The 25,274-nt window shown below is 34.8% G+C and overlaps 1 protein-coding gene across 1 annotated transcript; it reads left to right on the forward strand.

Annotated features, from left to right (window-relative positions):
- Positions 1 to 175: 175 nt before the first annotated feature.
- Positions 176 to 25,037, forward strand: ABCB7 (ATP binding cassette subfamily B member 7; the record flags this gene model as incomplete). Its single annotated transcript, XM_027766802.1, is given in 12 exon segments — positions 176 to 308; positions 1,841 to 2,109; positions 3,655 to 3,743; positions 3,835 to 3,922; positions 5,087 to 5,261; positions 8,976 to 9,133; positions 9,697 to 9,860; positions 10,017 to 10,146; positions 11,401 to 11,572; positions 14,519 to 14,622; positions 17,688 to 17,795; positions 23,118 to 25,037. Coding segments are annotated over 12 exon segments (1,803 nt in total), but the record flags the coding sequence as incomplete, so codon positions are not given.
- Between the last annotated feature and the right edge of the window lie 237 nt (positions 25,038 to 25,274).

The raw sequence follows: 25,274 nt of genomic DNA on the forward strand, positions 1-25,274 counted from the left end.
GATAGCTTTTCTAATGCCAAAGGTTTTATCTTTATAAATTGGTAAAATTATTCTAATATCAGTAAATGGTTCATATCTGAACATTACCATGAATACTAATTTAAGGTAAATAATGGTGCTTTTATAAATAAGTATTTTGTGTATAATGGGTAATTGATGTTTTTTATGTTTTTAGGCCTTGAATATTGTGGTTCCCTTCATGTTTAAATATGCTGTAGACAGCCTCAACCAGATGTCAGAAAACATGCTGAACCTGAGTGATGCGCCAAATACAGTTGCAACCATGGCAACAGCAGTTCTGATAGGCTGTATGTATGATTCTTTAATCCGTCTACAGGTGTTGACTTTAATCAAGAAGGTTTCATCATATTTGGACAGATGACCTTTACTGCCGCAAATACAACTTAACATTTTGGATGCTTATTATTTTATGTGATGTGTTTATTTATTTTTTGACATGTGGCTTTTAAAATTTCTTGTATCATAAACTTTTGAAAAATATCATAACAGTAGCATTTTGCAAGTTCTAGGTAACAGTAGTATGAAATAAGACATTAAATTGGTAATAGCCACTTCTAATAATTAGGCGCTTTATAAGTTACTTTTCCAGTAAGATTAGTTATTTTCTTGCTGGTAGTGTTAACTGTTACATAAGAAATAGCTAAATAATGTTATATATGTACATTAATGCCTTATTAAAATATAGTCAGTAGATATGATACAAATACATCATTTGAAAAGAATAATTTGAATGCTATGTGTCACCATGCATTAGAAAGAACACTTTATAATGAGATATGGGAGACATGAATGCAAGATGCTTTTAGTCAAGGTACTTTATTTTTCAGGATCTCAATTTTATCATGACTTATTTTGGGAAATTTGATCAAAAACAAATACTGTACATTTATCCAAACTGAGACTATATGAGCTACATATACTGTACATTTAAATTCACAACAGATTTATCCATGCTGAGACCATATGAGCTAATTTAATTTATTATTATTTTAATTTGCTATAGGACACATTCACTTACTATATATAAATAAAGAGAGAGAGAGAGAGCAAGCCACCAGGTCCAGGACTCAAACTGCAACCTGCTGGCCCCAGAGATATTTATTAAAGATATTTTAATTGGAAAAAAATTTTCCACATCTGAAGTCTGGGGGAAAATAACACTGTTAAAAAGGTTAGTACTCGGAACCAGCAGTTAGCGTAATGGCTATGTCGCTGGACTCCCATCTAGTCAACTGTGGTTCGCAGCCCGGACCCGGTGGCTTAGAACTCACTCCGGGCGCGTGTGTGTGCATGCCCAAGATCCCGAGAGGAAAATGGAGGAGAAGGGATTGCAGTGTGACCATCCCCTCTAGGGGATGATTTCTCGCTTTCTGTCTCTATGTCTCTTTCTGTCTGTCTGGCGAGCACACGCGCCCTATAGCGAAAACCTCTCAAAAAAAAAACTAAAAGGTTAGTACTCATTAGCTAGATGAGTTATACGTTTCTTTTAGTGTAAATATGCTGTTATATATTTCGTCCCTGAATACAATTGTACAAACATTTTCTGAGCCTTTGCCATTTTTACACCCACGATTCTAATGTTTTTAAACTCCATATTTTTCTTTTGAATGAATTGTTAGATGGTGTATCAAGAGCCGGAGCTGCCTTTGGTTAGTACTAATTAGCTAGATGAGTTATACGTTTCTTTTAGTGTAAATATGCTGTTATATATTTCGTCCCTGAATACAATTGTACAAACATTTTCTGAGCCTTTGCCATTTTTACACCCACGATTCTAATGTTTTTAAACTCCATATTTTTCTTTTGAATGAATTGTTAGATGGTGTATCAAGAGCCGGAGCTGCCTTTTTTAATGAAGTTCGAAATGCAGTATTTGGCAATGTAGCCCAAAATTCAATCCGAAGAATAGCCAAGAATGTCTTTCTGCATCTTCACAATCTGGATCTGGGTTTCCACCTGAGCAGACAGACAGGAGCTTTATCTAAAGCTATTGACAGAGGAACTAGGGGAATCAGTTTTGTCCTGAGTGCTTTGGTATTTAATCTTCTTCCCATCATGTTTGAGGTGATGCTTGTCAGTGGTGTTTTGGTGAGTAAAAAAGCATTTTTCATAACAAACTTTTATCTTACTTCTCCTTTAGTAGCAATTGAATATTTGAAGCTGTGTACTGCTGTATGCCTATGGGTTTGAAAGCGAAATTTCATGATACCAGAAAGATTATGCAGTTGTTTAGTTACTTTACAAGAGCAAGGAACTGTCCACATTCTTTAACATTTTATTATTGTAAAGAACTGTTTGTGGGACTAGCAGTTAGCATAATGGCTATGTCGCTGAACTCCCACGTAGTCGACCGCGGTTTGAGTCCCGTACCCGGTGGCTTAAACTCACGCCAGGTGCATGTGCATGTGTGCCCACAATCCTGAGAGGAGAATGGAGAGAAGGGATTGTGGTGTGGCCACCCCTCCTGGGAGGCGATTTCTTGTTTTCTGTCTCTCTGTCTCTCTCTTGTCTTTCTTGTGAGCACACGCACCCTATAGCAAAAGCCTCTCAAAAAAAAAAAGAACTGTTTGTTTTTAACTAGTGCTTGCAAGGTTTTTGTTTAGTTTGTTTTAAGCAAAAATTTTTGTATGTGACATTGAACTGATATGCTTAGAATATCTAGGTTTCTATTCACTTTTCATAACATTTTAGGCGATTTCATCTTATATAGTTAAAAGTGTGTGTGTGTGTACTGGGTTGTCTGAAAAGTCATAATGCATCACACACACACACACACACACACTTTCTCCTTAGACTTATTGTACTATTTTATCATTAGCTTTTGCTGATGGTATCAATGTGGCAAATACCTTTTGACTTTCTTCTCTTGTTACCTAAGTTAGATTTTCTTTCTTTCCCTTTCTTTCTCTCTTTCTTCTTAAGTTTTTGCCATAGGACACATGCACGCATTGGAGAGTAGAGAAACCATGAGAGAGAAAGTGAGAAATCACCCTTCCAGGGCAGTTGACCATACTTTAATCCCTTCTTCTCCATTCTCCTGGGATTTTGGGCACACGTGCACACATACCCGGTGTGATTTTCAAGCTGCCAAGTACAGGACTCAAACCACAGTTGGCCATGTGGGAGTCCAGCTGCTTAAACACTATGTCACCTGCTGGCCCCTAAATTTCATTTTCTTTTTTTCTTTTTTTTTTTTTTGATATAAGGCCTGTGTGCCTTTTTTTTTTTTTTTTGCTATAAGGCATGTGTGCTCGCCAAACAGACAGAGAGAGATAGAGAGACAGAAAGTAAGAAATCACCCCCCAGGGAGGATGGCCATGCCACAGTCCCTTCTCCTCTATTCTCTCAGGATCTTGGGCACACATGCACTTGCACCCAGCGTGAGTTTTAAGCCACCGGGTCCGGGACTCAAACCGCGGTCGACTACATGGGAATCCAGCGACATAGCCATTATGCTAACTGCTGATCCCTAAATTACATTTTCTAAGGTGTTTGATTTTTTTTTTACCTTTTATTCACATGCACAATTTTCCGCTGTCATTTTCTTTTATTAAAATGTTTTGACTGCAATTTGCATATTATAAACTGTTTAGCAAGCATAGTGACTCTCATTTCTTCTTTTGACTTCTTTAGTATTACAGATGTGGTGCCCAATTTGCATTGGTGACCCTTGGAACACTTGGTACATACACAGCATTCACAGTTGCAGTCACACGGTGGAGGTAAGGTATTCTCCAGAGGCCAAACAAGGTTCAGAAATGAGTTATACTTTTATAACATAGCTTCATACTTGTTCAAATCTTTGTCTTACAGAACTAGATTTAGAATAGAAATGAACAAAGCAGATAATGATGCAGGTAATGCTGCTATAGACTCACTGCTGAATTATGAAACTGTGAAGGTAATATGTTTAATTATACTTTCTTCTGCCTTTCAAACAGTACTAAGATTTGTTCTGCCATTTGATTTAACAGATGATGTAAGTTAGAGCTTTAGATGAGAATAAAATCTCTAGTTGTGACAGAGCTCTACCACTTTATTGTTTTTCTTCTATATAGAAATTGCCCTTTCTTGGGACCAGCAGTTAGCGTAATGGCTATGTCACTGGATTCCCACGTAGTTGACCACGGTTCGCATCCCAGACCCGGTGGCTTAAAACTCACACTGGGCACGTGTGCGTGCGTGCCCAAGATCCCAGGAGAGAATGGAGGAGAAGGGATTGCAGCATGGCCATCCCCCCTGGGGGGTGATTTCTCGCTTTCTGTCTCTCTCTCTCTCTCTGTCTGTCTGGTGAGCGTGTACCCTATAGCGAAAACCTCTCCAAAAAAAAAAAAGAAATTGCCCTTGCTTTCCTCCTCAATTTTTGCTTGGTACCATCAGAATTTTATCTTATCAATGAATTAATTTAAATGATTTTAAATATATAGTTAGCATTTTGATTCAAAATGAACATTAAGCTAATCATACTGGCAAGTAAGTTCTTGATCTCTTTTCCTCAGAGTGTCTAGCATAGTGTTTTTTATTAATTCATTTATTTGTTCATAGTTTTCTATTTAACAAATAGTTACTGAATGCCTCTTGTGTGTAAAACACTATGCTAAGAGCTATGATGGAGGAGGGTGGTAAAAAAAAAATGATTACTGTGTAATCCCTGCCCTCCAAGAATTTGATAATCTAGTAGGAGAATTCAGGTAAGTATGCAGTTGACTCAATAAAATGCATAATGTGGTCAAGGCAGTGGAATAACCAACTCAGAATCTCAGGGGATGAGGGAAGGGCTTTGTGAAGGAAGTGTTGAATGTTTTTTTTTCCAGATATGAGTGTGAGTTAGGTAGGCATTCAAGAAATGTTTGTTGGGTGAATTTTGTGAACTTTTCAAATAAAATCTGTTGTGGAAAACTGCGGAAATGCCATAGTCTACTGAACTGAAAGTCAGTTTTTAAAATAGAGCCTGTAAAACCAAATTGTGTCTGTACATGAAGTCTGATCAAAAGTATGTTAATCATTTAAGAGATTAAATTCTAACTATATTTCTCCACAGTTACAATTTTTATATTTTTTGTAGTATTTTAATAATGAAAATTATGAAGCACAGAGATATGATGGATTTTTGAAGACCTATGAGACAGCTTCATTGAAAAGTACTTCTACTCTGGCTATGCTGAACTTTGGTCAAAGTGCTATTTTCAGTGTTGGTTTAACAGCCATAATGGTGCTTGCCAGTCAGGGAATTATGGCAGGGGAAGGATCTGTGGTTGCCACGTTTATAGACCGTGTAACTTTTATAATTAAAGATTAATGAAAGAAATGTATATATTAGTCTTAATTATAAAGGATGGTCGATGACATGCTTTAACATTCTTGAAATGATTACCTTTTTGAAATAGAATGTGTTTTCTTGATTATTTGATTTTTTTTTTACTTCCTTTTGTTTAGCAAAGGTTTTCTTATCAGTTGTGATTATTCTTTATGCATTTCATGAGTCTACAAGTTGATTCTGGCATCTAGTATTTCTCTTTTTTTAGAATTTTTTTATTTAAATTTATTTATTTACATTCATTCACTGTACATCATTTCAGCATACAAAAATGAAATTTTCCATCCAGAATACACTGTATATTGGCTCAATCAAGCATATCAACATATGTGTTATTGTCAACAAATAATTTTCCATTTCTTGTTTCCTGTATATTTTGCTTTTATCCCCATCCTTGATTACCTATCTCTCACCCTCTGCCATCTCCCACCCTCCTCCCACACTGTCTCTGGTATCTATGATTGCTTTCTATGCCTTTCCCCCACCCCCATATTTTATTGATTCACTAAATATCTTAATTAATCTAAATATTTTCAATAGCAAGCTCAACTGATATACACATATCCATGAACACAAGTCTGATTTTAGACATAAACCTCAGTGAGTAGAATGAACATACTATAAAGTCGCACCTAACTGGGACTATATAACTTACTGTAGTCATCAAATAGGTATTTTTAATGCCTTTTTTTTTTAATTCAAGAAAAACAGTTTAAGGTTTTTTTTCTGAAACTTTTTTTAAACTTAATTAATTTATATTCATTCCCTAAGCATCGTCACAGTATACAAAATGTGATTTCCCATCCAGAATATACTGCATAGTGGCTTAATCATACATGTTATCATCAATAATTTTCCATTTTTAGTTTATATGTATGTATATGTACATATATTTATTTATTTATTTTATCCCTATTTCTTACCCTCTGCCTTTTCCACCCCCTTCTCACACTATCTCTGGTGTCTTATTCATCAATATTATTTAATTTGACCAAAGAGAGACAGAGAGAGAGAAAGAGAGAGAGGAAAAGTGAGAAAACAAGCTGACAAGTCTGGGACTCAAACTGTGCTCAACCGTGTGGGAGTCCAGCACCTTAACGACCACGCCTCCTGCCAGCCCCATGGCACCTAGTATTTCTAATTTTTTTTTTTTGTAAACCTGAAAAGCAATGTATTTAATAATTTACTTAACATTTAATCCAAAGTACTAAAATGTGAATAATCCTTTTTCAGAACTATCATTTAATCTATTCATTTTTTCATTTGTAAGACACTGGAAAAGTAAATAATGTGTGTCTCTTTTCTGTAATATGCCCTCCTACTAAGAGGATTCGTTCATTCACTGTGAACTTAATATGTGGTTTATTATTCTCAGTCATGATATCCATTTGCTCCAAATTTTTATTATAACTTGTTATTGACATATAATAGTACTACATATTTTTGGGATACAGTATGATTTTTTTCCAATACATTAATATAATTTCTAATTATCAAATCAGGGTAATAAGCATATCCATCATCTCAAACATTTATCATTACTTTGTGCTATTTTGAAATATACTTCAATTGTCACCAACTATAGTAATCTACTGTACTTTAGTACTCTAGAACATATTTTTCTTTTTTTAATTAATTTTTATTTATATTGAATCACTGAACAGATTTACAGTGTACAACATGGGTTTTCCCAGTATGTATATGGTATATATCAGTCAAGTCAAAGATATTACCATATACATTATCATCAACAGATATCTTTTCATTTTTGGGTCTATTAAATGTTTTGTTCTGGGACCAGCAGTTAGCGTAATGGCTATGTCGCTGAACTCCCATGTAGTCAACCGTGGTTCAAGTCCCAGACCCGGTGGCTAAAACTCATGTGCGTGTGTGCCCAGGGTCCTGAGAGGAGAATGGAGGAGAAGAGATTGCAGTGTGGCCATCCCCCCTGGGGGGGTGATTTCTTGCTTTCTGTCTCTTTGTCTTTCTGGCAAGCATACATACGCTATAGCAAAAACCTCTCAAAAAAAAAAGTTTTGTTCTTTCTTTCCCTGATCCCCTTTCTCTCACCCTTTATTATTCACCCCCTTCTGTAATGTCTGTAGTATCTACAGTTGGCCTCCCTGCTGTTATACCTTCCATTCTTTCAGTTTCTGCTGTCGAGTGCATACATTTGGTATATATTAAGTGAGGATATACAATGCCTGTCTTTCATAGTCTGGCTTACTTCACTTAGCATTAAATTTTTTGTATTTGTCCACTTTCTATGAAATGCCAGGGTCTCATTTTTTCTGGCAAAGTAGTATTCCAGAGAGTACACATTTTTTTCAACCCATTCATCTGTTCTTGGACATTTGGGTTAATTCCATGTCCTAGCAATTGTGAATAATGCTGCAATAAGCATGGATGTGCAAGTGTTTTTCTGACTGAGTGTTTTCCTATCATTTGGGTAGATACCTAAGAGGAGAATTACTGGGGCGTATGTTAGTTCTATTTGTAGGTTTCTGAGTAACCTCCACATAGTTCTCCATGGTAGTTGTACTAGGACGGTCCCCTGTTAACCACGGCCTCACCAGCACTCATTATTCTTTAATTTTTGAATCTTAGCTATTTTGACTGAGGTTCAGTGGTAGCTCATTGTGGTTTTGATTTGCATTTTCTTTGTAAGAGATATTGAGCATTTTTTTCATATAGAACACATTCTTATCTTTCTATACTCTTTTTTTTGTTCTTCTTCTTTTTATCTCATTCTTATCTACCTATACTCTTTTTTTTGTTCTTCTTCTTTTTCATTGTTTTTATTATGTCTATTAACCAAGTTCTCCCTATGTTCCCCACCTCTTATCCCTTCCTAGCTTCTGGTATCCCCCATTCCCTTCTCCACTTCTGTGCATTCTGGTAATAGCTTAGCTTCCACAAGTGAGAACATGCAGTATTCGTCTTTCAGTGCCTAGCTTATGTGACTTTGCACATAATTTTGTCCAAATTCATCCATGTTGTGTAAATGACAGTATTTCATCCTTTTCTGGCTGAATAATACCCCATTATACATTCCATATGTAATATTTTATTCCTTTTTTAAAAAATTCTCTTTTACACTAAAAGAAACTGACTAATGTCTTAGGAGAGATTTTTAGCTTTATGTTTCTATCCTAACTTATACCACTCTTGTTTTTGTGTATCATATATAGTTTACATGATACAGATGGAGTTCCCCATTCCACTTATTATATACCAAGTTCCTTATATTGTCTAAATGATAGATTAGATGCTTTGAAATTGAGTAGGCCTTGGGGCCGGCAGGTGGCATGGTGGTTAAGGGTGCTGGACTCCCACATGGCCGACCATGTTTTGAGTTCCAGACCTGGAGGCTTTCTCTCTCTGTGTGTCCCTCTCTGGAATTATTAAAATAATAATAATAATAAATAAGATAAATAAAATAATTCTTTTAAAAATAAAATAGATAAAAATAAATTTTTAAAAAAGAAATTGAGTAGGCCTAAAAGTTACTGATTATATATATTTTGCTGTTTCATAATAACAGGCTATAAATGCCTCTCTCTTAAACTTGAGAAGTTTGTAGCATTCATCTAAAATATCCTTTTTATTTTTTTGCTTTTGCCAACTGCGTGTTAAGGTACTCTTACCGTTGGAGACCTAGTAATGGTGAATGGACTACTTTTTCAGCTTTCATTACCGCTTAACTTTCTGGGAACTGTATATAGAGAAACTAGACAAGCGCTCATAGATATGAACACCCTGTTTACTCTACTCAAGGTAGACACACGAATTAAAGTAAGTAATCTATATTCAGAAATATGTGCACACCATCCCATTAATAGGATTGTTTTAGGGGAATATCATTTTATCACTGTTAGCAAAATTTTTTTCTTATGAGAATTGGGCTATCATGTGTATCAAGAGGTTGTTACAGCTTTTAGTTCTATGTTTGAAAATCTTACAGTGTTAGCAAATAAAATTATATCTGGAAACTAAAGTTTGAAAAATTGAATTATTTGTACTTACACTGAATTTGCTCTTTCTAATAATGATGCAGAATATGTGACTGTCTCTCTTTCCATCCTTGGTCCATTTATTCTCCTGATAATTAGCCCGTTCTCTCCCACCTCCCCAAAAAAGTTGCTCAGAAGCAAGAACATTCAGGATTTTTTTTACCTTAACAGTAAGGAGTGAAAAAAAAAATCTTCAGAAACACTGTTGGATGTGATCAAACTCCACTTGTAAACCACCTTTTTCTCCATTATTTTCCTAATTCTCTCTGTGAATTAGAAAATTGTCTGTATACCAGTACTCTAGGTAGTGTGTAAATGACTTTTTTGTTTTCTCTTCCCTGATAGGACAAAGTGATGGCACCTTCCCTTCAGATCGCACCAGAGACAGCTACTGTGGCCTTTGATAATGTACATTTTGAATACATTGAAGGGCAGAAAGTCCTTAATGGTATAACTTTTGAAGTCCCTGCGGGGAAGAAAGTGGCCATTGTAGGAGGTAGTGGGTCAGGGTAGGTTATTTCATTTTCTATAAAATTCTGCATTATTTTTTGATGATTCCCAATGTAATTTTTAACTTATCATAATAAAACAATTACTGTGATTTAACACAGGGGTTCCCTAATGCCGACAAGAGCTAAATAACCTTTTCTCATCTCCAATTTCAGGAAAAGCACAATAGTAAGACTATTGTTTCGCTTCTATGAGCCCCAGAAGGGTAGCATTTACCTTGCTGGTCAAAATATACAAGACGTGAGCCTGGAAAGCCTTCGGAGGGCAGTGGGAGTGGTACCACAGGTATTTAAAAACAAAAACAGAAACAATATCATTTTTTGGGAATATTTATTAAGTTGGTCAAGCCGTACCTACAATAATCAGAACCCAAGAAGTAGCATATGCTAATGAAGCAGGTAGTATTAGGTCCTACAGATAGATATTCTATTACTAAGAGGAATTTTTTTCTAAAAAAAGAAAATGAGTAGAAATGTAAAAGATTTCTAAGCCACCTTAAAATGATAGCATAATAGAGTGGAAAGAATGCATTCTAGAGTCAAACAGACCTGATTTAACCCATGGTACTAACCCATGCTCTGACTTTCATTGGCTCTGTGGCCTTGAGCCTGAATTTCCTCATCTATAAAATAAAGATACCATTTATTTTATAGGACAGCATTATTACTATGGATTACAAATAATATGTGTAAAGTACCAGGAGTATTGTCCATGACATACTTACTCAGTAAATGAAAATTATTATTGCAATTTTGAAGTTTTCAGCTTAGTGAATTTATAATAATTACAAAGTAGTTTGGCTGCCAACTTGAAGTTTATATGTATGGTTCACCACTGTACTGTCAGTACCAAGCATGGTGCCTGACCCCATAGTAAGCATTTAATAAACATTTTCTGAACGACTTTGTTGGGGAGGTAGGATAAATTCAATGTAATATCTGAGAAGACAAGAAATAGATATCTTTATAGAATGTTAGGTTTTCTTATGTTGAAAACTTATAGAGAGATCTGAGAATTAGCTGCAGCTAGTATTTGTTAGTAGGTTAATTCATGGAACTAGAATCAAATCCATATCAAAATATGGGGAGAGAAGGAGAGGAACTAGGAAAGTGAGTAGACAGGGTTATGAAGCTTGTGAAAGGTCCCCAAGTGCTGCATCTGTGGTACTAAGATTACTATTCATAAGAGGGAATATATAACTTTTAAAAAGAATGAGATAGATTTCTGTTACTGACATGAACAATCTCTAGGATATGTTAAGTGAAAAAAGTAATTTGTAAAATATGTATAGAGTTGCCCTGTTTGTGTTAGGGGAAAAAGCATGTGTTTAGGCATATAAATGCATAGGAAAAATCTGTAATGATACACCACAGATTGTTCATGTTGGTTAGATCTGGGAAGGGAAATGGGATTACAGAAATGAGAGAATGATGAAAGGGGCTGAAATATATTTTTACACTTTATGTCTTTATGTTTTTACTATTGTTTGAATTTTTATAATGAACATAATAGAAATATATATATATAAATCTACTTCAGGATGCTGTTCTCTTTAATATTACTATTTACTACAACCTCTTATATGGAAATATCAGCGCTTCTCCTGAAGAAGTATATGCAGTGGCAAAATTAGCTGGACTCCATGATGCAATTCTTCGAATGCCACATGGATATGACACCCAAGTAGGGGAAAGAGGACTCAAGCTTTCAGGTGATCAAAGATTTTAGACCTATCCCCTCACTTGTATAGTCCTTTTAAACTCCAATTTGTCAGAGCCATTTTTTAGAAAACATAACAACAGAGTTCAAACCTAGTGTTCATCTGGTCACATTTCATGAGGTTCCCAGCCTACCTGCCTATCATTGTAAATAATTCAACATACCTGAGGTAAGTTCTCAAGTCAAGCAATTTTTTTTTACTTGCAGCCAAAAATACTATAGGTGCTTAATATTAAGTAAATTATCCAAATATGATCAAATGTCAATTTAGTAATTTCATTAATTAATGTTACTATGAAGATCAGAGATGAAAGCCAAGATCATTGTTTACCTGGAAAAATAGCAAGATTAAAGAGAAATACTAGGTCATTGGGAAAGTCATGATGTATTTTCCCATTTTGCTATGCAAAAAACTTTCCTGACCACCCAACAATTTAATAGCAAATTGTGTATTCATCATTATAATTTTCTAGATCATTAGAGAATGTTTTCAATACTTTAGACTTTTTTTTGCTTGATCTTTCTTATGCTTGATCCTGTTAACTGCTCCACTTTCTATACAGCCAGCTTCATTTTCTTATCTTTGTTGGTTCAGTGATCAAGGAAACTTGGGGGCTTATGTATTTCTATGTAAGTGTTTAATTATTACTTTGCTAGGTTTAAGAATGAATTATCCTAAAACAGCATTGAACTGTTTTTGAGGATCTATAAAGTTGTTTCTTTGCCCCAAATAATTTGACTTCCAAAAGTATGATACTTAATGCCCAGAAGTATTTAATGTAACTCATACAAACATACTACATCCTTTGTGCTTATTCTTTTTTTTCAATTTCTTTTATACATTCCATCACATTATTTAGCTTGCAAAGTGAATAGTCCAACATGTGTACATTTCTCACCAATCCAGTTGACAATACTATAAAGTTATCTTCAACAGATAATAACCTATTTCTTTGTCTCATAAATGCCTTGCCTCTCTATTTTTCTCCTTAATATCCTTCCTCAGACTTTTATTCTAATTTCATTTAGGGGAGAAATACATAGAAAAGGGATGGGAGTAAAGCAAAAATAGAATGAAGAATACTCTGCATGAATGTTAATAAATCCTCACTCTTTATTACAAACTAGCTTCATTTTTTCACAATATTTATTAGGTCTGTACTATGTGAAAGCTGCTATACTAAGTGATTTAAGAGTTAAAAATATGCATAAACCGTCCTGATTTCAAAGAATTTGCGTTCTATTAGAAAGTTTTGTCTTTCTCTGATAATATAAGATACCTGTGTCATTCCAGTCTACCTTTACACTTTACCACTGTTCTTAATAGAAGTACTTTTCAATAAACTAGTATATCCTCAAATTATATGTTCATTTGATGATCCATTTAGTGATCCCCAATTCAGCAAGTAACATAGACTAGCCCTCTCAATGCATGACTTTATCTCAGTTAATTGTGTTGCATTTCATTATTTTCTAATCTTTTTTTTTCCTTTCTGCCTGTGTTTGGGAGTAGGAATGGATAAAGAAATTTTGTTCTCACCTAATCCCTGTTGCCTCAGAGTCAAACTTCTAAAAGTGAACCATTTATTATTTAGCATATATGCTAATTATGTTAGAGAACATGCAGACACTTCTTTTTTTAGAGAGATTTTTGCATGCTCTCATCATAGAGACAGACAGAAAGCAAGAAGTCAATCACCCCCCAGGGGGAATGACCACACTGCAATCCCTTCTCCTTCATTCTCCTCTCAGGACTTTGGGCACACACGTACGTGTGCCCAGCATGAGTTTTAAGCAGCCTAGTCTGGGACTGGAACTGTGGTCAAGTATGTGGGAGTCCAGTGACATAACCATTACGCCATCTTCTGGTCCCAAGAATACACAGATACTTCTACAAGTTCTAAAATATTATTGAATAGAGTTAAAGCTGAGTTAGTTTCCACTTGAAATTCAAGAGACATGTCAAAACTGATCCTTACTCTGGTTATCTACTTCTTTGAGGTGCTCTCTGCTCTTGGATTGATGGGTAGGCAGGCAGACAGTTCTAGCATGGTGCCTGTTCTACTTCCAGCTATAGTTCTATATAAGATCTTATATCTACAGTAGTCCCAGTGATAAAAGAAATATTTTACTAAGTATTTTTACTATTTATGTAGGAAATAAATATTTCCTAAACATTTATTCACTGTATTTAGGAATAAATGTAGGTGTGTACATTACAATAGGAATAAAATTGAACTGAGAGTGAGAGCCAGGCCAAATTCTGCTGAAATTTCCTCTGTGACCTTGAGCAAATCACTTAGCTTTACTGGGCCTCTGTTTCCTTTCTGTTTTAGAAAGTTGTTCTGCTAGATACCCTATAACAAAAAATTAAAGTGAAGTAGGAAATATATACCATTAACTTTGAAGACTACTGTGAAAATAATAACTTTATGTCTAAAATCATCCTCGAGAATACTACCTGAATGGTAATTTTTTATGCTAAGAAATAAATTTAGATAATCATGTTTCATGTCTTAAAAGTTTTCAAATTTTATATATTGTATTTGGGTTTTTTTTTGTTTTGTTTTGTCAATTCTCTGATATTGAAATGTTTCTGAGATTGCTGTTCATTGAGAATTACCTATATTAACAAGTAACACATATTGTGAGCATATTTCTGGAAAGAAGAATAATTGTGCAGTCAGAGTTGTTATCTCTCAGATTCTCATTCTTTTCACCTGACACAAAGTCAGAATTCAATATTTATGTTCCAAGAAATATAATTTGCCAAATGATATCATGTATGAACTTAGATTCTACAAGTCAGTAAAACAAACAATAATCAGGAGTATGGATCAAGTTGAAGGTAATATTTAGTGATTATAATAGTGGAAATACAAGAAACAGAAAATATGTCTATGCTTTGCTTCCTTTAACTAAATTGTTTCTTTACCAGGAGGAGAAAAGCAAAGAGTAGCAATCGCAAGAGCCATTTTGAAGGACCCTCCAGTTATTGTCTATGATGAAGCCACTTCATCATTAGATTCAATTACTGAAGAGGTAAATGATGATAAAAATAATAAATTCTTTCATATTTATTTTTTATCCTTGGAAGTTTCAGTATATGGCTACATCACTTTGTATTTTGAATGAACTTTAATAAGAGGTGCTATAGAGCAAAATACCCAACTTTTTTTCTCCAACATGGCAAGTGTTGATGTAAGAGCCAGGTTGTCCTGAACCAGATACCACCGTGGTATGTCCATTTGCTGAGGTGTCTCCTTTTGGAACCATGTGACACTGTATACTGCGTTACTTTTGCATCTTGTGAAGATATATGAATTGCCTATTATGCTGATGAAGGCAGAAGATTTTAGTCTGTCTCCTGTTGTACTTAACACTCATTAAAACCATGTAAATGATTCAAAAAAAAAAATAAAGGGAACCAGCAGTTAGCGTAATGGCTATGTCGCTGGACTCCCACGTAGTCAATCGCAGTTCGCATCCCGGACCTGGTGGCCTAAAACTCACGCCGGGTGCGTGTGTGTGCGTGCCCAAGATCCTGAGAGGAGAATGGAAGAGAAGGGATTGTGGCGTGACCATCTTCTCTGGGGGGTGATTTCTCGCTTTCTGTCTCTATGTCTCTCTCTGTCTGTCTGATGAATGCACACGCCCTATAGCAAAAACCTCTCCAAAAAAAAAAAACATGTAAATGATTATGACACTTGTGGCACTATGAATATCAGAAAACCTTTTACTTATCATGGAACAACTCACTGAGGTGAAAGCTAGACATATACAACATACAATGTTCATATCAATTTATATTCATTTCATAGGAAATGCTTTGAAAAACCACGATTTTGTGACACTACCCAGCAACAATATTAGACTTCATAGTAACATTGCATACAAAAGTCTCAGCAGCAATAATAATTTCATTAAAATATCCCCATAATCTATTAATAGACAGATGTTATTTGTCAGTTGCCTCTTCACCTTCCTTTTAATTTAATGCACAGTATAAACCTCATGTTGAAGGATAGCCTAATTTTATTTTTAGACTGCATGACATAATATTTGGTTATGGAATTGAGTTTCAGGATACATTATTTGATCTGTAGCATATTTTTTAACAATAATTTTAAGTTAATTAGTTAGCATGGGGATTTATTATATTTAAAGTGAACCTTAAGGAAGACCAGACCTATTCATAGGAACCTGCTTACAAGAACTTCATACCTAAAAATGTATCATCTTATCACAAATTAAAAGTCCTACTAACAGCCTATCTGCTGTGGTGTAGCAGCAATGCAAATGTCCTACAAAGCTGGAAGCCCTATGGCTACCTGCCTGTTTGAGTCCTCAGGTTGGCCAAAAAATGTGCTGTGTATGCATGCAGGCACTTAGGATCCTGAGGCACTAAACAAACAACTAGAGAAGGAGGATCGTAGCATGGCAAGACTCTGTTAAGGGTACTTTTCTCTCTTTCTCTGTCTTTCCCTCTCTCTTCCTCTTTCTCTCTCATGCATGTGGTACCAAAGTCCTACTAATCATCATTATTTGGGTCACATAGCTTTATTGTATTAGCATAGCCTATTAAGAGGTAACATAGACTGCCCCCAAGGGAAGGAGTCACCCGAGGGTTTAATGAATTTTAGTGGACCTTTTTAAAAGGTCCAGAATACTCAGTAGGATGCCAGTTTAAGTTCATAAGAGTGGGGAAAAAGAGTTCCCACAAACATTACAGTTTTTCTTAGAATTGCCCCTACACTTGATTACCATTCTGCCCTAGTAAAATATAAGATTTCTTTTCCTAGGTAGCCATTAGCTCTTGATAATTTTATAATCTTTTATTAATAAAATGTTTAGAAACATTTGTAGGAAGCCATTGTTATTTCCGTCCCCTACACTGCCATTTCCATCTAGTTGTACTTAGACCCTGGCTTCTAAATATAGTTGAATACACACACACACACACACACACACACAGTCCTTTTGTATTTTTCAGGCAGCAGACAAAAATGTGTTTTCCAGAATGCATTAAGAAGTCAGGCCATTTGAAAAAGAGGTTTCATCAAATTAAACATACATGGTTGTCAGGACCAACAGGTGGCCTAGTGGTTGGGGCATTGGAATCATACATGATTGACTGCGGTTTGAGTCCAGGGGCTGGCGACTTGAAACTCATGCCAGGCACATGTGTGTGTCCCCAAAATCCTGAAAGGAGAGTAGAAGAGAAGGGATTGTGCCATGGCCATCCTCCCATTGGATGATTTCTCACTTTCTATCATTCAATCTCTCTGGTTAACACATGCTCCCTATAGCAAAAATCTCTCTCAAAATGGTTGTCTTTTTTTCCTCTCCTGTCCACTGAGTTTGAACTAAGGAAAAGCAGATGTCCCTGTACCCTTCAGGTCTCCCTGTCTTTGTTTGCATTATTTTGAATTTATGTGCAGCCTATCACTTAAATCTTCCCTCATTTTAGTCTTCTCATTGATAAACATGCTATCCGACTGTGCTGCAACTGGAGTTGTTTATTTGTTTGCTTATTTTTTTTACAAGAGATTTTTGCTATAGGGTGCATGTGCTCACTGAAGAGACAGAGAAAAAGTGAGAAATCACCCCCTGAGGGGATAGCCACACCATAGTCCCTTCCCCTCCGTTCTCCTCTCGGGATTTTGGGGACACATACACACTCACCGAGTGTGAGTTTCATCCGCCAGATCCAGGACTGAAACCACAATCAACCATGTGTGAGTCCAATGTCTTAACCATTATGCCACCCACTGGCCCCTGTTTGCTTATTTTTAAATATGGAAGATATACAGATTCTCTCAGGCTTCGTAACTTAGAGAAATGTTGCCTATTTTAACAATTATTTTTTCCAATAATGTCGATTATATGGTCCTATTTGCCTACTCTCTTTGCTAAGTCTTATCCTCTTCTATTTAGCAATTATTAGATTCTGTCATATGCTAGACACTGATATAAAGTTTATACAGTAAAAGATTCATTTGTATTTTATATGTCCCCTTAGAAAATGTGTGGTTATTTTTAATTTATATTTATCTAACTGGTAGATCTTTTTTTTTTCCCTACTCTTCATGTTGTCAAATTCTCAGACTATTCTTGGTGCCATGAGGGATGTGGTCAAATATAGAACTTCTATTTTCATTGCACACAGATTATCAACAGTGGTTGATGCAGATGAAATTATTGTCTTGGACCAGGTAAGAGATTTAACTTTAAAATTTAGTGTTTGAAGAATATTAGAAATTGTGATAGATAATAGAAACTTGAATATTATTTCTAATAAAATATACAGAATTTACATTCTTTGGATGAGAGCGAATCCTGATAGGATTCTAGTTTTGGTCCTTTTTTATAGGAGATAGTGCATGTCCCATGTAAAAATGAATAAACTGTATTAACCTCACTCTCCATTAAAGTGTTCAAAGATGAAGTTCGATAAGGAAAGCATTAAATCTTCATGTTAGAAGCTGATCTTCAGGGATATATATACAAAATAATTTTTCTGCATTGATCTTCAGGGATATATATACAAAATAATTTTTCTGCATCAATTTTTGCTCTGAATAGAATCTTCACTCAGTGTCTTCGTTGTATTACATATTTTCATTTTCTAATGCCTGTGTATATGCTGATGCCTAAAAGAAAATTACTGTAAAATAAAGTGGTCATTTTCAAGCATGACCATTTTTATTTTTTTTCCTTATGAAGAAAGTAAGAGAAAAGACAGATTGCTTTATTTTTCTCTTCTGAGGGAATTGGTATATAAGTGTGCTATCTAAATGTTCTGAGCAAATCAGACTCCCACTACTGTGATTGGTAGACTTCAAAGTTGCAGTGATTTTTCTTTTCTCCTCTACAAGGACCTCTTCTCCTCCACCCTCCAGAACTTGATTATTTCTGACATTATTCAGCCTTCTGTCTCACATTCTACCTTTTCTGTGATTATTTTTTCTTTCTAATAAAGACATTCTTCTTTTTAGTTTTTACCATAGGGCATGTGGTTTGCTTGCCACAGAGAGAGAGAAAGTGAGAAATAACTCTCTAGGGGGAATGGCCACATTGCAATCCCTTCTCCTCCAGTCTCCTCTCAGGATTTAGGGCACACACGCTGGTGTGAGTTTCAAGCCACCAGGTCTGGGACTCAAACCATGGTCAACCATGTGAGAGTCCAGCTCCTTAACCACTGTGCCAACTGCTAGCCCTCATTCTTCAATTCTTTACGATTTTGAGAACCTGTGTACCGAGGGTTCAGAGAGAAGTATTCTTATATACTTTCTATATAGTGAGTTATTGAGAGAAACTTTGTTCTCCACTAAGATTTCTCTTTTTTTATTTTTTCATTTCATTTTCTTTTATACATTCAATTACATTATTATTTGGCTTACAAAATGGATATTTCTCCCTAGTACAGTTGATAAAACTACAAAATATCTTCAGCAGATAATACCACATTTCTGTGTCCCATTAATGCTTTGCCTCCCTATTTTTCTTCTAAATGTCCTTCCTCAAACCCTCCTCTTTCACACACACTGTATCTGGTATTTACATCTATATACTGTGTTTCTATATCCTTTAGTCAATTAGTTTCAGTCACAGAGTATGGACACTTTATAGGATGTTCAGTGCTGTGGTATATATACTATTTCCCTTTAAAGTTACCTATACGCTTGTCAACCTAGACCTTTCTTTTTGTTTGTTCATAAATGCTTACATTTATTAGAAAATAAACTGATTTCCAGGGGCTAGCAGGTGGCATGGTAGTTAAGCATGCAAGACTTCCACGTGATCAACCACGGTTTAAGTCCTGGACCTGGTGGCTCACTCGCTCACTCCCTCTCTCTCTCTCCTCCTCTCTTCCTCTCTCCCTCTTTTTCTTGCTTTCTCATTCTATCCCTCTCTGGTCATTTAAATAAATAAATAAAGTTAAATAAAATAATTCTTTTAAAAAAAATAAAAGAAAACTGTTTTGTTTTGTTTTGTTTTCCCAGTATGATTGTACCAGGATGTCTTCTTCTTTTTTCTTTTTTTCTTTTTTCTTTTTTGGAGAGGTTTTTGCTATAGGATGCATATGCTCGCCAGAAAGAGAGAGAGAAAGCAAGAAATCACCCCTCAGGGGGGTGGCTACTCCGCAATCCCTTCTCCTCCATTCTCTCAGGATCTTGGGCACGCACGCATACACGCCCAGCATGAGTTTAAGCCACCGGCTCCAGGACTCGAATCGCAGTTGACTACATGGGAGTCCAGCAACATAGCCATTACACTAACTGCTGGTCCCACCAGGATGTCTTAAATGGCAAATTTTGCTAATACACCTATTAAATCATTGATGTTCCAAAATCTGGGGGAAAAAAATCTGTTTTGTGCTTCTTACTAAAACTTCCCAATTCTACACAGAAATGTGGTTAGGACCTTTTCTTACTGCATATAAAATGTTAAAATGCCTTAGCAGGCATGTATTTAACTGTTTTATGCCATGAGGTTCACAGTATCTGTACAGTTATATCACAATTTTGCTGCTTGGGTTTTAGACTGTAGTTGAAACTAATTTATTAATGAGCATTTGGCACCTGTACCTAAAATATCATTTTGTTTGTAATTTGATGATTCTATAATTACTTGATAATGAAAATCACAGGTTTTCATTTTCTAGTAAAACTAATGTGTCTTTAGTTTTGACTAGGGGTTTGTCATCTCATTTGTTCTGTCAGCAGTCTCTTGTAGTATTAGTGCTAAGGTGGCATAACAATAGGGGACATCTAGGTAAACATAGAAGATTAAACACATTTGTTTATCTCTTTTGCCCCCAAACAGAGCAGAATTAAAATGAAGGAATGAAATAAGTATAATAAGTTCAAATTTATAAGGATAAAGACAAAAGGAGAGGAAATAACAGTGGACAAGAGATGTTAGCAAATTTGGCAAAGATGATAAGTAGATAGAGAGATTAGCAAAGCTGAAAGAGCATAAAGTGCAAGTTGATTCATGCCTGAAAAGGTTTAGGAATTGGAGATACCACAGGTGTCATGGATAGGGGACATAAGCATGAGGTTGATAATAGCAGAATTAAGTGTAAATCTACATACATAATGAAATACAGTTCCTGGAGTCTTAGACATTTACCCCTTCCTAGTGTTCAAGCACATTAGCAAGGAAGGAACAGATTAACTAGAAATCAAAACATATCAAAGGATAGAACCACATACCCTCTTGTGCCACTGGTTCTAAGAACTTTACCAAGTAGCTATTTATTTATTTCATCACCATTTATTCCCTTATCAGCAGATAATTAGAGCATACTTCTAGAAAAAAAAAAAAAGTAGCCCCAGAAAAAAAGATATTTGTAGTAGGGGACCCCAGCAAAATGTCCAGATAACTATGTGATCATCCTAGAGTGAAGCCCACTGATCAAAAATGCCATTTCCATGCAAAAAGGGAAGAGGAAATTATCAAAAATATACTACTCAAAGGATGTCTAGAACTTGACAGCAGTAGTGTCTGTGTTGAAAGAGCCTATCAAGTACCCATGACAATAAATAGAAAGGAAAAAATAAAAGACACACCAAGACACATTATCATACAAGTTCAGAATTGAGAATATAGAAAAGATCCTAAAAGCTTTGGAGGAATATCTCCAGAGTGAAAGGAATTGAACTAATAAATTGCCTAATATAGCTGATTATGAGAAAAAGTAGTATTCAGAAAGGTTTTATAATTCTGGAATAAACTTTAGAGAGATTTATAGTAGTGACATAAAAAACTAACCAAATGAAAAACAAGAAAATTACTAATTCTAGGAAGAAAGAAAAAGTCTATGAAAAACTATTAGGTTGTCAGAAAAGTCATGACATATTTTTGCATAGAAAAAGTATGTCATGAGTTTTCTGACAACACAAATTTTTTTTTCCAGAAGCTTGCTCCAATATATTGGTTCATTGGAAAAGTCGATGCATTTTTGCATAGAAAAATATAACATGACTTTTCCAACGACCCAATATATAAAATCCTAGTACCTACTTGGCTCAACAGAAAGTACTTGCATAGTCATGATAAGGTAAACACTCACTAAAACGTGTGATATACAAGGAGTCTTCAGAAGGTTTATGAAAAATGGGGGTTAAAGAAAACTATGGATTTTTAAATATTTTACACCAAAATAAACTCATACTTTAATTTCATTTTTTCCACAAACTTTTTGAAGTAGCTGGCATTATTTAGGAGAATAAAGAATGAGGCAATGGGAATGTAGAAAAGTATAAAAATGCTGAATTTTCATCTTCCAAAATGGTAGGTCAATAGATACTGCCATAAATCAGTTAATCAAGAAATAGCAGTGTAACCGTGTATGTGTATGTGTGTGCATACATGTGCATTATGGTTTGGATGATGGTTTGTCCCCTAAAATTTCATGGTTTGGAATTTGATGTGGGAAGTGGTGAGGTCTAGAGGGCAGTGACTGGATGAAGAAAAATGCATTACGGAGGCAACAAATCTCATGAATACATTAATGCTATCTCACAAGACCTAGTGAGTTCCAGCTTTTGTGAGAAGGGGCAAATTCTCGCAAGAGCTGTTTTTTTTGTTTGTTTGTTTGTTTTGTTTTGTTTTGTTTTCTAATAGTAGAACTATCAGAATCTCTCTCTGTCTGTCTCTGTACTTACCCACCATGCTCTGTGCTTCTGTTGACTATATTGTAGGCTGACCTGATACTAGGGCCACACCTTTACACTTTGTAGCCGTCAGAATTGTGAGTTAATAAGCTTTTATTTCTTTATAAACCACTTAGTCTCAGGTGTTTCTGTGAGCAATGCAAAAATGGAACAGTATATATGTATGTGTGTATGTATATCCTCAGACATGGGCACAGACAAACTTCTATTATTTTACCTAAGGGTATATTTGTAAAGATCCCATCACCAGGACTATCAGTAAAAATGACAAATTTCTTTGTCTCCTAGCATGTTTAACAATAGCTGTCAAGAAATTAATTAATTGTAGATCAGGGTTCAGAATCCGTGCTAAATCTGCAATGTTAAGTTTAATTGTGATTATTAACAAAAATAGCTACTGAAAGAAGTAAGCTTAATTTTCATGAAATCTTTTTAATTTCAAAGTACAAATAATGACTTTTGAGGTATTATTTTTAAATCCTTTACATCCCTGTATAAATAATAGTGCTTTTGATTTGAATATTTGCTAATTACAGAAAGTATTCCCTTTTTACATTATTAACCTTCACTTTCTGCATTTCAGAATGAAAAATAACATATTAAAATTTTATTTTCTTTAAGCAAAATGGTGTTTATGGTATTGGTAATTTCATACTGTTTTCTTTGTTCACTAGGACTGGGAAACTCAAAAATAAGGAAAGTATTCCTGTGTTAATTTTTCCCACTTATACAATGGATCAGGAATTAGGGAGAGAGATTTTAATAAATGCAAATCCTATGTGTTTTTAGTTATTATGCCAGTTAAATGACCTTTTTTGGTGTTTCTTTGTGTTTTTTTTTCTTTTTTTTTAGGGTAAGGTAGCTGAACGTGGTACTCACCATGGTTTGCTTGCTAACCCTGGAAGTATCTATTCAGAAATGTGGCATACACAGAGCAACCGTGTGCAGAACCATAACCCCAAATGGGATGCAAAGAAAGAAAATATGTCCAAAGAGGAGGAAAGGAAGAAATTACAAGAAGAAATTGTTAACAGTGTGAAGGGCTGTGGAAATTGTTCCTGCTAAGTCACCTCAAACATTTCTTTTTTGTTTTGGACTACACATTTGCACTGAAGCAGAATTGTTTTATTAAAAAAAAAATACATTCCCTATCTCTATCATCCTTATTTTAGATAAGATTTATTTAAAAGGATATTTGAGTCTTTTTTCCTTCACAATTTATTTAACTTGGTCTCTGTATTTATCCCCAAATGATTTTCTTGTTACTACCTTGGATATGCTCAATGCCTAATTTTGGTTATCATTTGACTTTACTCCATTATCCTTTTGAGGGCCTGTCATCCATTTGATAGCCATAACCAGATGAATCAGATTGGTCTCCAAATTTTTGTAGTGTTTAAAATCTCTTTTATGCTGACAATTTACAAGGAAAGTGTCTATTTCTTAAAAGTAAAGGAAAAAGGGAAAAAATATGACAGTGTAGGTTTATTGTTTTCCTCCTCCAACTGAAATACTTCATTGATGTGAAAATTAATTTATAAACACACTTAAAGTTAAAACTTGTCAGAAATAGATATACATTTAAAGTTTGGAATTCTTACTTGGTAGACAACTGACAATTTTTGAAGTATTTCCAACTGTATGCTTTTTGGAGCAAAAAAAAATTCTCATGTTGGTATGTAGAACATTTTTCATCATTAACCAATTCAATAACTATCATCTAGTGAGTAGAATTACAGTTTTCTGCCAAAATGAGGCAATTTTTAAAAGGTCAAAATTTATTTTCCTTTAAGATTTACAAACCCTTATGTAATTTAAGTGTTGCTGTATTGTGAGTGATCTGAAAAGCTTAGGAAGTTAATGGCCTTTTCTATTTCATCTTAAATGCACTTTTGCTCTCTGAAGTTACATAAAGAGACAAGTAAATGGACTGTTGTGTGTGCACACGTGTGTATGTACACCTGCTCACATGCATAGAAATCAATATCCATTTAAAAATTATTAAAGACCGTTAGGTAAATAGAGTATTACATATGTGTATTCTTTAGATGATTGGGACTCTAATCCATGTTGACACTTCAGAAGCACTTCATTACTAGGTCTTCCCTTTCTTTTTCAGTAGTTTTTAGATGAGTTCCTTTAAGTCTGGTTTAACAGTAGAAGCAAAAATAACATAATCAAGTTTTACCTGGCAGTAAAACAAAACTAGTTTTACTTACTAGAAAAAAAACATAATAAATGTTGGCATATGTTCACTTAGAAGAGTTTATCTCTTTTCTAATACGAATTTGCTTTAATTTGTCTGGTAGTAATTGTTTAGTTTGAAAAATTAGTGTATCTCATGAATGGTCACACTACCATATCTAATGAGATTTTGTATCTCAGAACAGGTCCTAAAGTACTTATTTTACTGGTTTACAGTTTTGATGTGTTTTAAATGATAGTTTGGTATAGGAGAGATAAATAATTTTGTGTCTTGTATTATTGATATTGGTGGGATATCTAAACTTATATAACTTAGATGCCCTCTTTTGTTATAAAAAGGCAATTTGATCTATAACTTGAAGCCAGAATTTCGTAGTTAGTCTTTGATAGCAATGGATGCAGGATCTTGCTTTTAGAGTTGGAGTTAACAGTGAAATGCATAATCAGCTACAAAATGAGTTGTGGGTTTTCTGGGAGTTTGTGTTTGTTTTTGACATTTCTTATTCTTAATCCATAGACATTATTGCTCTTCTGAAGAATAAAAAGTACTTCTTTTGAATAAATCAATTGCATTACTAGAAGTGTGGTTAAAGCATAGAAATTTTGCTTCTCTGTTAATTCCTTCTATTAATATATATTCCCAGTGATGGCTGATGATAAAGATTTAGCTTAACTGCATTAACAAGCAGATAAGGTGGAAGTAACCAATACTATTAATTTATTTTAAAGTGTGAATAGCAATGTTCAAAGTAAGCTATTTTATCCAAGAAAGATAAGAATGTTTTCAGGGTCAGGATAGTTTCC

The sequence above is a fragment of the Tupaia chinensis genome, unplaced genomic scaffold (genome assembly GCF_000334495.1).
Source record: "Tupaia chinensis unplaced genomic scaffold, TupChi_1.0 Scaffold143704_1, whole genome shotgun sequence".
Classification (NCBI taxonomy): domain Eukaryota; kingdom Metazoa; phylum Chordata; class Mammalia; order Scandentia; family Tupaiidae; genus Tupaia; species Tupaia belangeri.